Source organism: Malus domestica, chromosome 17 (genome assembly GCF_042453785.1).
Source record: "Malus domestica chromosome 17, GDT2T_hap1".
In the NCBI taxonomy this organism is placed as follows: Eukaryota; Viridiplantae; Streptophyta; class Magnoliopsida; order Rosales; family Rosaceae; genus Malus; species Malus domestica.
The window spans coordinates 31,982,824-32,000,720 of NC_091677.1; the positions used below are offsets into that span (position 1 = coordinate 31,982,824).

General features: G+C 40.0%; 1 protein-coding gene and 2 pseudogenes across 1 annotated transcript; 1 reads left to right on the forward strand and 2 right to left on the reverse strand.

Moving 5' to 3' along the window:
- Positions 1–453: 453 nt before the first annotated feature.
- Positions 454–8,522, reverse strand: LOC114822701 (double-stranded RNA-binding protein 4-like). The gene is made up of 5 exons (XM_029097672.2): positions 8,274–8,522; positions 7,577–7,854; positions 7,135–7,345; positions 6,571–7,015; positions 454–939 (listed from the first exon to the last, which is right to left on the reverse strand). The coding sequence occupies exons 1-5, from the start codon at positions 8,422–8,424 to the stop codon at positions 882–884; spliced, it is 1,143 nt and encodes a 380-aa protein (XP_028953505.1). The 5' UTR covers positions 8,425–8,522; the 3' UTR covers positions 454–881.
- Positions 8,523–10,947: 2,425 nt separating this feature from the next.
- On the forward strand, positions 10,948–13,043 carry LOC103426245 (pentatricopeptide repeat-containing protein At1g77360, mitochondrial-like; annotated as a pseudogene).
- Positions 13,044–13,347: 304 nt separating this feature from the next.
- LOC103426244 (uridine 5'-monophosphate synthase-like) lies at positions 13,348–15,857 on the reverse strand (annotated as a pseudogene).
- Between the last annotated feature and the right edge of the window lie 2,040 nt (positions 15,858–17,897).

Below are 17,897 nucleotides of genomic sequence, written 5' to 3' on the forward strand. Positions count from 1 at the left end.
AATTCCATCTATAAATTTTATATGGTGTAGGTACCTTATTCGTAAAGAGTAGGATATGCGAACTTTCCGCATGAGAGGATGCAAGTATTATCCTTCTATTAAATTCTAACAATATTTGATACTTCGTAGTTTTCCTCTCGGAATGATCACTACTCGTTCTTGGTAGACTTTTGCGAAGATTGAGATTTCAATTTTCATCATGTGATATGTTCTTGGTCGTACACCCACTACCTAGGATATTTGTACAAACACTCGACAACCAAAATGTTTTTGGCAAGACTGTAGCCAAAACCTTTCTTGTACATCAATCCTTGATCATTTAAACACACTAGTAAAAAAAAAAAAATTCCTTGCACGAAGGATCTTGAAGTTCGTCGCTCAAGAAGGGATTGCGCGACCAAAAATAACACTCGTCGCGCAAAGACTCTTACAGAAAAGTATACATCCTTTGCGTAATGTCAATCGAAGTAAAGAGTTTATAAAACTTCCACGCAACAGTCTGATTTCGAATCCTTTTTCTGTTTTATTACAAACAAAGTGCATATGTAACAAATGAGTGCGGAAAACACTTCCCGTTGCTAAAAACCTTTTTATCGAGAAGGGAACGACTTTGCAAGTTTTCGTTGGCCATATTGCCAAAAAAAACTTGGCAATTGGTATTTTGTAATTGATGGCAAAAGATATAAGCCGTCGATAGCAATGTAAACTTTGTAAAGTCCACACAAAGAGAGAGAAACATAGGTCGGAGTTGAACCATTTCCAATTTCCTAGCACGCGACCGCAATGTGTTATCTTGCAGCAGCAGTCAAAATGTCCAACAAAATCTAAATACATAAGAGCCTGACCTACACCTTGCAACGAATACCATGCGGTTATCGTATTCATTGCGACACTGAACAAGATGCTGGTTGATTCACGTTCAGCGTACCAACTGGCAACCTGCAGTTTTTAGAATAAACTTCAATTAAGCTAGCGGCGAATACAGATTAAAATGCAACAATTAGACACACAGCTTTCGCAAATCGGATTTACTATACTTTATATACGAAGGCCAAACAGGAGTTATTATACCTTATATAACTTCACAGGAATTCATGGTACACATACATATACCCTCCCCTCACCTAGAAACCGAGAAACTACTACAGAGTCACAAACAAGTTTTTGTTTCGATTTTAAATCAAGTTGAAGATTGAGAACCTTTTTATGGATGATTGATATACTAAAGGAAACCCATTGTTACCCCTTCACCTCTATAAGAATCCAAGAGAGGAACAAGATTCGAACGCAATATGTAGAATGGAGAAAAACAAATTCCACCGAGTGGCAACTAATTTCATAGTATATTTCCCTGCTCAATCAAGTACATCTTATGGTTGATTACTTTTCCATATGCACGTACTAATTTTAAGCAACTGTGAAAAGTCGGAAAACTCCCCGATAAGCTACAAATATGTACATATGCATGAGTCAAAATAAACACACAAGAGGGAGCCTTCACAAAGATTGCTTAGGAGAAGTCTCAGCAGTCGGTAGAGCCTCAGAAAGAGAAGGCACCGGAGGGGGATCATTTGGAGCCTCAGTACTGGACAGAACCCTAGAAGGAGGAGGCATCAGAGGTTGATCATTCGGAGCTTCATTATGCGGTACAGCCCCAGAAGACGAAGGCAATAAATGCCTTTGAAACAAACCCACAAATCTCTGATGATCAAGTAAAACCTGACCATCAGTTTCCTTCATCTGGTCAAGCTTCCTCTTCATGTTTGTAGCATAGTCATGTGCGAGCCGGTGCAACTGTTTATTCTCATGCTTGAGCCCCCTAATCTCCTGTTTGAGACTCATCACTTCAGCCGCCAATGACTCAACTTGGCGGGTTCGAGCAAATAGGCGTTGGGCCATATTAGACACAGAACCTGCACACTGAACACTGAGAGCCAGCGAATCCTTAACAGCTAACTCATCAGACCGTTTGGAAAGTAGTCTGTTATCTTTGGGAGTGAGAAGGTTCCTGGCCACCACCGCAGCGGTCATATCATTCTTCATCACGGAATCCCCAACGGTAAGAGGACCAGTAAGGGAGACGAAGGATGGGCGCCATATGTTGTCTGGAGAAGGCGGGGCTGCCTCTTCAACAAGGTTCAAGTCAAAACGACGGTCAGAGGGGCTAGACATTTTCAAAGGTGTTGAAGAGAGAAGAGGTCGGACAAATCAAGATCTTAGAAGTGCAAGAATGAAGCTTCTACTGGTGGAGATTCAAGTGTGCTTTGAAACTTAATGCCAGCCCCTATAAAAATCTGCACTCGACGGAGCTTCAGAAATCGAAGAGGCGCCTGCTCAGAAATCGAAGAGGCGCCTGCTCAGAAATCGAAGAGGCGTTTGCTTTCTCAAAAGTTGGGCTGCTTAGAGATCACGAGGGTTGATCTCAGAAATCGAAGAGGCGTTTGCTTTCTCAAAAGTTGGGCTGCTCAAAGACCACGAAGGCCGATCTCAGAAATCGAAGAGGCGCTCGCTTTCTCAAAAGCTGGGCTCCCCAGAGACCACGAGGGCCGATCTCAGAAATCGAAGAGGCACCTACTTTTCCAGCCTTGTCAGCACCTGTCACACGCACACTCAGCTTTGCGGAAATTATGGGCATTCTGTCGAAGACTTCTGGGGAAGTAGAAAACACATGAATCTTACTGTTCAATCACCCACTTCCCACACGCAACAATAGCTCACGGGTACCACAGATAACTTTGCCAAAGTTCTCTGCCAAAGTTGAGCACGTGAAGCTTGCAGCTCCCACTACATCGCTCTGACCAAGAAGGGTAAAAGAATAGCAAAGAAACAACACTAACAAAGTTTAGACCCATAAATTTTGAAGGTCTAGCTACCATATTATTACCCACAAGGGTAAAGGAACAGTACCACTGCTGGATAATTGGAAAGTCCCTGTGTGTCAACCTCTGTGCTTCGTGGCAAGGTAGACTAGCAAACATGCCCAACCTTTACTCACATTCGAGAAAACACTCCCAATAAGATTGCTTGCTCCAAAATCGAAGAGGCACCGTCCTCCAAATCTCGAGAGCCAGACTCCCAACATGACTACTTTCTTAAAAATCGAAGAGAGGGTAAAGGAACAGTACCATTGCTGGATAATTGGAAAGTCCCTGTGTGTCAAACCTCTGTGCTTCGTGGCAAGGTAGACTAGCAAACATGCCCAACCTTTACTCACATTCGAGAAAACACTCCCAACAAGATTGCTTGCTCCAAAATCGAAGAGGCACCGCCCTCCGAATCTCGAGAGCCAGACTCCCAACATGATTACTTTCTCAAAAATCGAAGAGACACTGCTTCCCGAATCTTCGAGAGCCAGACCCCCAGCATGATTGCTTTCTCAAAAGTCGATGAGGCATCGTTCTCCGAATCAATCGAAGAGGCACTCGCTTTCTCAAAAGCTGGGCTGCTCAGAGACCACGAGGGCCGATCTCAGAAATCGAAGAGGCACCTACTTTTCTAGCCTTGTCAGCACCTGTCACACGCAACAATAGCTCATGGGTACCACAGATAACTTTGCCAAAGTTCTCTGCCAAAGTTGAGCACGTGAAGCTTGCAGCTCCCACTACATCGCTCTGACCAAGAAAGGTAAAAGAATAGCAAAGAAACAGCACTAACAAAGTTTAGACACATAAATTTTGAAGGTCTAGCTACCATATTATTACCCATAAGGGTAAAGGAACAGTACCACTGCTGGATAATTGGAAAGTCCCTGTGTGTCAACCTCTGTGCTTCGTGGCAAGGTAGACTAGCAAACATGCCCAACCTTTACTCACATTCGAGAAAACACTCCCAATAAGATTGCTTGCTCCAAAATCGAAGAGGCACCGTCCTCCGAATCTCGAGAGCCAGACTCCCAACATGACTACTTTCTCAAAAGCGAAGAGAGGGTAAAGGAACAGTACCATTGCTGGATAATTGGAAAGTCCCTGTGTGTCAACCTTTGTGCTTCGTGGCAAGGTAGACTAGCAAACATGCCCAACCTTTACTCACATTCGAGACAACACTCCCAACAGGATTGCTTGCTCCAAAATCGAAGAGGCACCGCCCTCCGAATCTCAAGAGCCAGACTCCCAACATGATTACTTCCTCAAAAATCGAAGAGACACTGCTCTCCGAATTTCGAGAGCCAGACCCCCAGCATGATTGCTTTCTCAAAAATCGAAGAGGCATCGTTTTCCGAATCTCGAGAGTCAGATACCACAGACCACTTTTTCAAAGTGCTCTGACAGAGTTAAAACATGTGAAACTGGCAGCTCCCACTACCGTGCTATGACCAAGCAGGGTAAAGGAATAGCATTACTACTTGTTGTTAGGGAGACTCCTATATATGTCGACCTCCATCCCCAACGGACAGGCAGACCTGCAAAAATGCTCAACCCTTCATCATATCTAAGAGGGCACTCCCAACGAAGCCTTTCGAAATATTCAGCTTTCTTTCCCCCCGATAATACCTCTGCAAACAAGCTATACTAGAGCAAGAATCTCATATCATCAGGGTTAAAAGCAAGAGTATCCCATATCATGCTTTTTTCCTGTCTTTTCCTTTGGCCTTGTTTTTACCTGCAAGACAAGGAGAAAGAGAGCAATCAGTCAGCACTTGGAATCAAGCTTCCAGCCAGGAACTGACTGCCTGGAACCCCTTACCTGATTACTTACCTGGCATTGCTCTCGAGTACTCATCTTCAACATGTTATGTTTCCAGGGAAGATTACGCATCTGCTTGAGGAACAGATAGGGCAAGTGCGAAGGATACAAGGAAGCATGTGGAGACAAGCGTAACAGCACACGTGCCGATACATCCATTACTCTGTCAAAAGCAAAAGTATCCTATATCAGCAGGGTGGAACGTACTCTAGATTTGATGGACTTGTTTTGACCCTCAAATTCTTCAGTCGGCCTTATACTCTGGAGGAAACCAGAAAACCCTCCAGCTCAGTTCAAGAATAAGCCTGTGGAAAGTTACTTCTTCAAAAGCAAAAGTATCTCATATCATCTCTTCTCATTTTTCTTCTCTTTATCCTTCATGCTGCTGCAAGATGGGGAGAAGGTGAACAATCAGTCGGAGCTCTGATTGCTTACCTTGTCTGTCACCTCTTTCAGCAGACCCCCTAGCTCGGCGAGTTGGGGGACTCCTACTACATGGTTTGTATCGCGCTTGACCAAGCCTGAAACTACAAGTAAGCTTCAAGTGAAATTGATACATTACCTTGTGCATCTCCACCAGTTAAAGATACCACCCCTGGATGGAGGAAGAGTACTTCCAGAGAAGATGCCACATCTACCTATGAGACAGATAAGGCAAGTCAAGACGACACCACACTCCGATACTTAGAAGTTTCGTGATTACGAGATCATTCTCCCACAATATTTCCTAATGTCATTTGTACTAAATCATTCACTTGTACTCACTAAAGGAGAGCTTGAACCTATGTACTTGTGTAAACCCTTCACAATTAATGAGAACTCTTCTATTCCGTGGACGTAGCCAATCTGGGTGAACCACGTACATCTTGTGTTTGCTTTCCTATCTCTATCCATTTATATACTTATCCACACTAATGACCGGAGCAATCTAGCGAAGATCACAAAAAGCGACCGTTTTCGCTACCTAGGATCTATCTTGCAAGAGAACGGAGAATTAGATGGAGATCTCAACCATAGAATACGAGCTGGATGGATGAAGTGTAAGAGTGCATCCGGCGTGTTGTGTGACCGTCGTAGGCCACTGAAGCTCAAGAGAAAATTTTATAGGACGGCAATAAGGCCAGCGATGTTTTATGGCACAGAATGTTGGGCGGTGAAGCATCAACACGTACACAAAATGGGTGTAGCGGAGATGAGGATGCTTCGTGGGATGTGTGGGCACACGAGAAAGGATAAGATTGGGAATGAGGATATCCGAGGTAAAGTAGGAGTAGCCGAAATTGTAGGAAAGATGAGAGAAAATCGGCTCCGGTGATTTGGACATGTGCAAAGAAGGCCGACTGACGCTCTGGTTCGAAGATGTGACTACGGGACAGAGGTTCAGGGCCGAAGGGGTAGAGGAAGACCTAGGAAAACTTTGGAAGAGACTCTAAGAAAAGATTTAGAGTACTTGGATCTAACGGAGGACATGACACAAAACCGAGCGCAATGGCGTTCTAGGATTCATATAGCCGACCCCACTTAGTGGGAAAAGGCTTTGTTGTTGTTGTTGTTGTTGTGAAAAGTCGGAAAACAAAACGATCTAGCAGATATATTAGCTTATGACTACTCAGCATGGCAAATTAAGGAATACAAAAAACCCTAAACATGGTACTGTGGAAAACAAAAGCAAAGGAAAATTTTGCCTTATACCCAAAATTCTTCAAATCGAAAAGCAACATGTGCATACATATACTCCAGCAATAGGAAGTTTCATATTGCTCAGAGGATTATTTAGTCTTCATGAGAATATAAAAAATGTTAAGTTATTATTGTGACTGAAAGCACAGGTCAAAACATAAACAAAAAAAAAGAGAAATAAAAAAATAACAATAAGATATAACTTACTGGGCACTATTCTGCAAGTTCTTTTCAGCCTTCATGTTCTTACGCCGCTTTTTGAAAGCTGGAAGAACAGCACAAGAAGTTGGAGAGACGCCCAAAGAAGTTGGAGCAGGGGGCAAGGAAGTTGGAGCAGCAACCAAGGAAGTTGGGGCAGTAGACAAAGAAGTTGGAGCAGCAGCCAACGAAGTTATGGGAAGCTGGGGGGTTGCTTGAGAAGCTGGTTCCTCTTGCTTCCGTTTGATAAATTCATGGTGTGGAGGATGCATTCCCAAAGATGCCTCAGGTGCAGCAGCTATTGGAGTGTCAGTTGAGATTCCATAACTTTGACCTGCGTTTACTGCTGAAGTAGCAAGACTGGCATGAGAACAGTCTGGCTCCTTACTCTTATGTGCAAGTTTGTTTTTAGACCTAAGGATCTCCAACATAATGGGCGCTGATTCAGAGTCACCTGAATTTATCTTCAATTAGTCAGCCACAAGAAAATAAGTGCATGCACCACATTAACTCACAAATAAGTTTTAAATTACTTTAAACAAATATGTATAATTAAAATAGTAAAAACAATACCCAGAAGCGATTGAATAACAGCACGAGCCGCCAACTGTTCAGCCTCTTTCTTTCTTTTTGCAGCTTTCCCTTTATAAGTCACACCATTGAAAACCAAAGAAGATACAAAAAATGGAACCCTCGCTTTTCCCTGAAAAGTGTGGTATGTAGGTGGTTCAATATTCCTCTTCGTTCTATAATCATTCAGGATGATCTTGCACAACATCAGATCCTGAAAATAACCAATGGAATGTAGTGAAATTTAATATCTTCCATTCCTTTCTATATTGCATGGTAAACGCAAAGTGTAAAACAAGCAAGCAAAAATTTCATTTAGATAGTGATGATGCCCCAAAAAAGAGTTGCAAGCTAATTTGACAAAACAAGTTTTTGACAATTCATATAGTATGTTAAAACAAAAAATTTGTACCCAAACAGAAACTTTGAGTATAGAAAACTGAACCTCATGAACAGGAGTAACAGAAGGAATATTAGGAATAGGAGGAACTTCATCCTTTATCTTCTCCGTTAAACTAATCATGGCAAGTCTCGCTGCATCTTGTTCAGCAGCTTTTCGCCCAGGAAATGTGTCGGGTGAAGTATAGCAAACTCCACCAACCAACACAGCAGACCTATAGACTGGTTTATTTATCATTCCTTCATTAACAGTCCGATAAACAGGAGGCGAAATACCTGCTCGCTGGGCATATTCATGCAGCTGATTTTTGTGCGTCAGGTGACCTGGTAAGCCGATATGAACTCAAATGTATAAGAACTACCAAAGATCCAATCTTTTGCAAGTTCAAAACCATTATTAAAAAAAAAACGTGAACTTTACAGAATTGTGAGCTAAATTTCATTTCTCAGATTAAAAATGAAATCAGAGTAAAGTAGAAAACACTTAGAGCTACACAATTTATAATTTTGATTGGAATCATAATTTTTATCCACACACCCAAAGAGATTCTTTCAATTAAATCCCGGCGGCGATATCCCACCTCATGATTAATAAGTCGCATATCATATCACCGCGAATAGATACAGAACGAAAGGTAAACCACAACAAAACTAGTTTGTTCTCCAAAACCAGACATAACAGTTTCTATAATCTTTTGGGTGAAATATACAGAAAATTATAGGTAGAACGATGTGGGACTTACTCTTGGAAGAAGAAGCTGATGGAGAAGCAGAAGAAGCCGGATGCTGAGCCGTAACTTTGTGCTGAACCGGAGTCGGAGTCGGGTTTTGTGGTGGAGGTTGGTTTGAGGGCTGCGATCGGCGCTGAGGGACATTGGAATCGGAAGCCGCCATTTCCACAGGTGTAAGAAGCTTCTGCTTCAATTTCTAGGGGTTCTGAAACGTGTTTTCTGTTACGGTGGTTCTGTTTACTTATTTCGGGGGAAATTTTAAAAATATTTTTTAGGAGCCCAAGCCCATCAATGATAGACACTTGATCCATTGAACTTTTGGATTAATGGTCTCTGTGCTGATAGGGTAATCGAAATGTAACCCACGTGGTGAAAAAATTCGGATTTAAACTCTCGTAGTGAAGTCCGTTAGGATTTAAGCCCAAAATTAACATTTAGGCAAACTCTCCGTTAACCTATTCTTTCTTCATAACCAAAAGAGAAAAAAAAAAATTAAAAAAACATAAAATCCGTTCAGTCAAGGATATGAATCCTTTGCTTCATGCTTTGATTTCATTCAAAACTCTTTTGTCCACCAAAGAGACTAGATTTATTTTTATTTTTATGCAGCACTAGCCAATCCAAGTAAAATTGAAAACTTTAGTTATCCTTACTTATGTGGGAGCTTTAATTGGATTGCTTGTTTGTTATTTTCATAGGAATCTGCATAGCCACCAGATGTAGAAAGTATTGCTTAATAGTGCCAAGTCAACTTACTCAATGACCCCAGACCCTCAAACATCTAACAAATGACAGTAATTCATCATCCAAAACAGAACCAGCCAAAACTCAGTAATCCTTTCTTTGGAATCACCTGTCAAGTTGTTCCTGCTCAGGCTCGGAACCTGCAGTTGTTTCAACTTTCAACTGCCCAATCTTCGGAGGGATTTGACCTGAAATCTTATTGCCGCTCATTCTCATCTGAGGATTCATCAACAATGGCATGAACAACAAAGGGAAGATGAAGAGCTAGAGAGATAGAAAGAAAAAGAGAGAGAGAAGAGGCAAGTCGAAAGTCTCTATGTGGGGGGAATGTTAACAGAGAGAGTAATTTTGGACTCATAATCCTAAAGATTTTTACCACAAAGGTTTAAATCCAATTTTTTTACCACGTGGGATATCTTCCAATTACCCTATTACCACTGGGACTATTAATCTAATTTCGCCTAAACTTTTACATTTTTTAATGGAAATTGTTATTAGCACTCCTAAAATTTCATTTGGCACTCCAAACTTTCTACAATTAGAAAGAAAAATACAATTGAGAGGAGTATAGAATGAGTTTTTTGGAGTGCTAATAACAGTTCCCTTTTTAATTTGTTATATAAAATAATATTTTAAAGGAGTTGTCATATCAACTTTCTAAAATTATTACTTTGTGATTTCACTCTAACTTCTTTAAATTTTTCATCTAAAATAAGCATGTGTTTAGGGTTATTTCAGACTAAAAATAGAGGAAATTTAACGAAATTAGAATGCAGATGACAATTAATATCTAAGAAAATTAATACGACAAATTGCTTAATATTAAAAGTTGAAAATGTGGATAAATTCATAGAAAAATAAAAGATAGATAAGAGATATCATTCCTATAATTTTTCTTACGACTATTTCCGATCCAAGAAGAAGATGGAAAGGGAGTCGGAAACCCAAAACAACATAAATGGGAGGAAACAATCAACCAAAATGGCCAAGACACCGTCGTTTCCAAGCCTAGCCCCTGTAGTATTACAAAATTACTAACTTTTTCACCATTTATCATTATTTGTAGAGTAAATTGTAACAATAGTCTCTCAACTTTAATCAAATTGGAGCAATGATCCCTCAACTAAAAATTCATTACCACTGGTTCCACAACTCATCAAAATATGTACATATGGTCATTTTCGTCAAATTCATTAGAATTTTGTCAAAATGAGTTATATTGGAAGGAATATTGCTACAATTAGGTTAAAGTTGAGGGATCATTGCTCCAATTGGATTAAAGTTGAGGGATCATTGCTCCAATTGGATTAAAGTTGAGGGACCATTACTCCAGTTAGATTAAAGTTGAGAGACCAATGGTAATAGATTTTTAGTTGAGGGACCATAGTTACATGTTTTAATGAGTTGAGGGACCAATGATAATAGATTTTTAATTGAGGAACCATTACTCCAATTGAGTAAAAATTACAGGATCATTGCTACAAGTATGGAAATAACACAAAGTTTAAGTAGTTCAATTCTCAAAATTAGGCTCCATCCACTGAGTTTCTTTAGATTAATGGAGAATAGAGTTATAAACAGCACTTAGCTAGAACAGTATGATTTTCTCTCGTACTTTGTTCTACGCCTCTAAGGGGTTGTTCTCCTCCTTATATAGGTCATTTTCTAAGTCTTAAATTTCTTTTATTTTGAAATTGTAACTTTGCATTTAATGCGCTAAATGCACTTATTTGACTTGCTAATTGTTCTTCCCCTCTTTCGTCGACATGTTGCTAGTCGTCTCCTTACGAAATTTGTTAAAAAACTAACTGAAGATCTCTCCACAAGCACTTATTTAACCAATTCCATCACCTCACATGCAATTATTTAACCAATTGCTAGTTGTCTCCTTACATTACATTTGTAACCACATGATGTTGCTAACTGAAGATCTAGTGATAAAATGGGTTTAAAAAATAATTGTTAATACCAATTGCCGGACTATTTATTTACAGAACTAAGGCAATAAATAACTAGCCTTGATTATTTTATTATATATATTTTTAACAAATGATATTATTTACACTAAAGGAATGTGAGCTTAACTTCACAATGGACTAGCAATAATATTGTTTAAATTCATCTTTAACGATAATCGAATCTAAAACTTCTCACCTACAAACGAAGAGAAATCCTTATTTTAAATTAAATAGATTAAATTATGTTAGGGCCAATTAAAAGCACCCAAACGCTAAAGGTACAAAGGTAAAATTGATTTGCGCACGTGAGAATCCGATACAAAGAGATTTTTTCCTTCCCTTCTTCCCATCGGTTTTTCGACAGGAAGGGATACCATCCTCCGCTTCACCACCTGCGTCTGTTTTCAAATGCTAATCTAGGTTCCCGAAGCTTTGTAAATTTTTCTCCCTTGAGTTCCTCTTACAAATATTCATATGGCCAGAACCAGCAATCAATGACGCCATGGCTACCCACTTCCCCACAATCCCTTTTCTCCAAACCCAAATCACCATAAACGCCAACCCTCTAAGAAACTGCAATCTTCTTCCAACCCAATTCACATAATCCCCAATCCCCCAACCCTTGTTCACAAAACCAACAATTCTTCAGCTGCATCTTTTTTGCCGGCGAACCCACATCCCCAAACCCCAATAGCAAAACGCCCAACCTTCTCCTTGTACCTCGACACTCCATATCTGCCTCTTAAAATCAAGATTCTCTGCGAAATATTGGCGAAAACCCACACTATTTCTGTTGAGGAACGGTTAGAGGAGACTGGTGTTAGAGTGACCCAAGAAGATGTTGAAGAGGTGCTCAAACTGTCCTACGGGTTCCCGGGCTCGTCCGTGAAGTTCTTCCGGTGGGTCGATAGCTAGCTGAATGACTTGCACAACCCCTATGCTTGGAACTTGGTTGTTGATCTTTTGGGCAAGAATTGCTCCTTTGATGCAATGTGGGACGCCATCAGTGCCATGACAAAAGAAAGGTTACTATCTTTGGCCACTTTTGCTTCTGTTTTAAGTAGTTACGCAGTTGCCAATCATATCAAAGAAGCTATTTCGACTTTTAAGTGTATAAGCCAGTATGGTTGTCCTAGGGACATTGTCCTTGAATTCACTTTTGAGTGCAATCTGCATAGATGGCAAGGCCGTTGATGCCTTTTAGTTTTTGCGTGTTGCCAATGTTAGTATTAGGCCGAACCCCGATACTTATGCCATTTTGTTGGAGGGTTTGGAAAGTGAAGGCAACGTAGATTGTGCTAGGCATGCTTTTTTCTTCTAAGATGGTGATTAAGATTGGTTGGGATCCAAACAATGTGCTGGCTTATGATTTGTTCTTGAATACTTTGCTTAAGGGACCTGATGGGATCCGCGGGTGGTGAAGTTCTTTAAGACCTTAAAAGATATGAGGTGTTATCCGGGGATCAATTTTTTCAGGCTTGCGCTCGATGAGTGTGTCAATAAGGGCGATGCTAGGGGAGCTGACAATTTTTGGCGAGCAATGATAGGGAGAATTGGATTCCGACCTGATACAAGTATGTACAATGCGGTGATTTCTTTACATTGTCATGATGGCAATGTAGATTTAGCGAAAAGGATATTGGACGAGATGGTGTACGATGGGCCGTTCCCGAATTCACAAATATATAACACGGTGTTTAAGTTTTTAATCAAGGATAGGAAGTTAAAGGAAGCTTCGACATTGTTTACTGAGATGGTTAAAAATGAGTGTGTTATAGAGCTCGTTAATTGTGACACAACAGTAAGGATTTTCCTGGATTCTGGGGACCTGTACTTTGCTATAAAAGTTTGGAAGTGCATGATGGAGAATTACCATTCTGGCTTGGAGGATACCGGGAATTTGTTGGTCATAGGGCTATGTGATCTGAATAGGGTACCGGAAGCAGTCAAGTACGCGGATGATATGATTGCAAGAGGAATCAAGTTAGAGTTTTCAACTTTGTCAAAGCTGAAACAGAACCTCTTCCAAGCAAGGAAGGAAAACGTGTACGATGAACTTTTGAGGAAATGGAAAGCTTAATAGGTAGGTTAGAAATACTTAGACTTACACATGTTTGCGACATAGTTGCTCTAGTTTCGTATTCCATCTATGCTGTGTCAACTGATAGATGTAATTTCAGATAATGACGATATTACTTATTTTCTTCTGAATGTAATGGCTCCCCATTCAAACTACCAAAAAGATAGTAATACCCTAAACCTCATATCCTCTGGTTTCACAAAACCACACATTCATTCATATGAATCATAATTCACTCACTTTTCGCTAATTAGAAATAATGTAAACATGAGTGAAGCAGGGGAGCCAGCCTAATACAAATATCTTAGCTGTTGTTGCTGCATTTAGCCAAGTATGCATCCCAACCTTGACGACGGTATTCACGAGCGACCTCAGCAGGGTTTGCGGCTTTTATGATTCTATGGCCCCCAATTATGATGTCACTACCTCTATCATAGATGACCTGGAATAAAATTTGTTTCAGGCACAAGGCTGGCTAATAAAATAGTAGAGTAATATGAAATGCAGGTCGAAATATAGACAAGTGATATAAAAGCCCATTTGAGCGATCCCTCGAAGAATGGTGTGAACATCAAATCTCTTAAGTTATGGTTGCCAAACCGATACGAAAGTAGTGTAGTATATAGTAAACTTACAGAGTTTGGAGTGTTATATTGCTGGCCAAGAGCATCACTGCCAGTCACCAATTGTACTCCAGAAGTTGCCTGGATGAAAACTGGATTTACAGGTGCCCCTGGCCATGATGCTGGATTAACTGAAATGAAGCCAATCACAAAATCAGAATGCTCATCCGCAATCTTCACCACGGTAACTGTGTAATCTCCCTTTGCAAAGTTACCGGCTGAGCTCATTTCAGCAAGGAACAATAGGCCCCTGCCACGTGGCAAACCCTATGAGAGAGAAAGTACAAAAGCAGTAAACAGTTAGGAAAAATGAATTATCTGAGCAAAATTAATGCAGAGAGATCCATCAGTTCAAAGTTGCATAAACCTTCAACTTTAGTCTGTCAACTATCCGGGGACCAGAGATTATATGACAGTTGACAATATCAGCCCAGTCGAGTATATGGAATATACCCCTACAAACAGAAGAACCGAGAAGCTAAAGGAAGGGAAATGATACTAATAGAAAGAAAAATAAGAAGAAGAAAAAAATGAGCCTGAGCCTAAACCTCACCCTTTATACTGCATTGTTACTGTGTTACCAATGTCTGCAAACTTGTGATCTTCGAAAATTAGGAAATTATGTTTCTCTGCAATCTTCAATTGGACAAGGCACATATCAGCTATAACTTCACAATTTCCAGAAGCTTTGCTTGATTTAACTAAAACTTAAGCAGAAATTAAGAATAGATAAAAATTTACTATCTCAATCTGCAGCAATATTCATATCAATGCCATTAAGAAATTATAAAATCCATATGAACCAGTAGTCATCAATCATAATTAATATCAAGTTGTACATTGCAAAAAAAAACAAGTTTAGAGATATACCGAGCGAAGTTTAGAGCCAAAATCTGGAGTTAAATCGGGCAATATATCGACATGGGTTTTCAGTAAACATATCTTCGGCCCAACCTGCATTAAAATGTATAGAGTATACCATCAGTAACCATCACAATCATAGATATTCATTTATCCCCCACTCCCTAGTTCAAATCTGTATTAAAAAATTCTATGATGGTCCGCCATTCTATACTTCGAGGTGTTTAACCATTAGATCTTGATCTTTGTATCTTTGACCGAATATCTAACAGTTACAAAGTATACTTGGAAATCTCATTCGTGTCATAAAAATTGGCCTCATCCGTATGATGTAACATTCGTCTATCTCCAAACCTGCATGGCAGTTCATAGTCCAACTTCTTGGTAATGCCCACGTGTATCAAAGAGGTCAACTTCTTGTCTCAAACGATACAATTCAAATCAGCAGATGCTTTCATAAATTTTTAGGGAAAATTAAAAAATTCCAAGAAAATCTCACATTCTCAACAATGTCGAGCAACTCCTTGGCAGTCCCAACATCGGCAGCCACACATAGATTGCTCTGCTTCTACACTATCACCTCGAAAAGCCGTTTCCCTTGTGGGATTCTTCGACACCTTCGCTCTCTCCTCAAACAACAAACCCTTAACCCTAACTTTCTCCACGTTTGTCGAAACAACCGGCGGCGGCGGCGCCACCTTCCAATTCTCCTAAAAAAACTTCAAAACAATCCCCTGTGTCTCCTCCGCGATCTTCCCATTCTCCTTCAACACCTTCACCATCTCGCTCAGGCGAAACAGCGAGTGCAATCGAATCTCGTTCTCCTCCAAATTCTCCCTACCTCCTTGCTCCCGATCGATGAAAACGACGATGTCTTGGACCTTCAGCCCTGCGGCGCGTAAGGGCGCAGCCATCTCCAAAATCAACGCGTCGCTTGTAACCAAGTCCTCGATTATGAGGCAAACTTGTTCGAGCTTAAAGATGCCTTCAATAGCCTTGGCGGTTCCGTAGTCCTTGACCTCCTTGTGGTGCATGAGCATGTGAAGGTCATGGCACGTGCTGATGCACGTGGCGATGGGGAGGCGGTGTAGGGCACACCACAAATGAGGTCGTAGCGCGTGGAGGAGGGGACATTGGCGATTAGGATTTAGGAGATTTGGCTGAGGAGGGAGGGGTATGATACAATGAGGCGGAGGTCTATGTAGATTAGGGAGAAGATGCCAGATTTGAATTTGAAGATGCCGGATTTGAGTTTGAAGTTGCCGAACTTGACGGCGGCGATTTCGTGGAGTTTGAGGATGATGGACTCGATAGACGACAAAGACGCCATTCTGATAAGGCGGTGGCGGCGGATGACTGTTTTTGCTGTGAGAATATACAGCTGTAAAATAAAGTTGTTAAGTGTTTGGTAAACATTTTTTTGTAAAAGTGTTTTTAATAAAAATTAAAAAAAAACAATAGTATCTGAGTGTTTGGTAAATTTTTATATAAATTGCTTTGAATATGTTAAATGACTAAAAAAATAATATTTAATGTGATATAATAATTGTCAAAAACAATAATGTAGGTACAAAAATAGTAATTTTGTAAAACATGTGGGAGTATACTTTTCATTTGAAAAGTTCATTAAATGAGCATTGATTACAATGTTTTGAAAGAAAAAAATCATTTTTTTTAGAAGCATGGTAGACACTACCTCTGCTTTTCTACTTTAATTGATAGCAGTTAAAAAAAAAAACATTTTTTTTTTGTTTTACCAAACACTTTTTAATAAACTTTTTTTTTTTTTTTTTTTTAATGTACCACAATCCCAAATCAACCCTTATGGCGTGTTTACGAAACCGGAATGGAATGGCAAGAAACGGAATTGGATTTTTTCTAGGCATTCAAGCTGTTTACTAACATTTCCGGAATAAAAAACAAGATGGGGTCCACTTAAAATCAGGAATTGGATCCCTAAATCTCTCGGAATCGGATCCCCTAGATGGAGGTGGTATTTGGATTCCGGGGAGAAGGCTCTTCCAATAATCTAACTTTTATACCCAAACTACCCCCGCATCTTCTACGTCCCCCTTCGTACCTGTGACTCTCTTTGCCCAATCTGCCGACTCCCTTGCTCGTTCACCAGCTTAATCATGATTCTGGATGATTTTGTGCCAGGATTTGAGACGCGTTCGGTATCTGGAATTGAAGCGGCAGTGGTGGTCACTACACTCTAACACCTGGAATTGAAGCTGCAGTGGTGGTGGATCCACTGCTATGGTGGTTGTGGGGTATATTCGGCTGTGTGGTTGGAGAGAGATGGAAAAATAAGAGGGGGAAGCGGAAAAATAAGAGGGGGAAGCTAAAGGTAGTTTTGGGGTATGAGGGCGCTGAAGATGGTTTTGGGGTATGAGGGCGGTGCGGAGTTTACGAGAAAGAATAAAAATGAAGAGTTTATGGGTGATTGGGAACCGAGCAAGGAGATTTGTTGGGTGTAATTTAATTTAATTAATTAGTATGAAAATAATTTATTTATGTAAAGGCAATTTAGTACTCATATTAGTTTTAATTCCGATTGAAGTGAATTAGTAAATAACTTATATGAACTCAACATCATTCATATTCCGATTCCAGACAATTATAGTAAACAACTTTAACAGGAATCTGATTCTGATTCCACTTCATTTCAATTCCTCATCAATCCAATTCCTCCTCAATCTAATTCCTCTCAATATGATTACGGATTAGTAAACGCGCCATTAATGTATCAATAAGTTGTGGTAGGCAAATCCCAAGTCCCTGATGAAGTTGGGCTATATAGCCTATAGCTAATTTGGGCTCTCAAGTTGGGCCGTCGGCTGTTGGATGGTATTTGGGAGGTCACCAATGTGCAAAATCTTTTTTGGAATCATTTATTTATTCATTATTCATTTGTTCTTAATTTTAATTCTCAAATCATTTCACCCTTAACACACACAAATTTCACAAATCATTTCATCATTCCCTACTCATTGGCCCTTTCAAGCCATTATTACCATAATTTCTGTCCTTACTTTTTAGATAATCAAAAGGCTTACAAGCCAACTAAAATGTTCACTTCTTAAACATATTTTCAAATTTATTTATCCTTCAAATCTTTATATTGTCCAAAACTGAATGGAAGCCAAACCTGCTAAACCAAATCGAACCAAACACCCAATGGGCCACTAGTAGCTTGGTTTGGTTCGATTTCACTTTGTAGGTTTAGTTAAAATCTAATTAAACGAAACCATATTTTATAGTAGTTAACAAGAAAAAAATTGATGGTTCAATAGTAAAAGAGAAAGTGTTAACATGCACGAACTTTTGATCTTATAGAGGTTACTTGTTTAGTTACGTTTCTTTCAAC

Excerpts from the sequence above, each read along its gene's own strand:
- LOC114822701 (XM_029097672.2), bottom strand. The coding sequence starts at position 8,424 with ATGGCGGCTTCCGATTCCAATGTCCCTCAGCGCCGATCGCAGCCCTCA. Across the intron at positions 7,855-8,273 it reads ATCAGCTTCTTCTTCCAAGA|GTCACCTGACGCACAAAAAT; the intron begins GTAAGTCCCACA and ends TCGGCTTACCAG. Across the intron at positions 7,016-7,134 it reads TGTTATTCAATCGCTTCTGG|GTGACTCTGAATCAGCGCCC; the intron begins GTATTGTTTTTA and ends AGATAAATTCAG.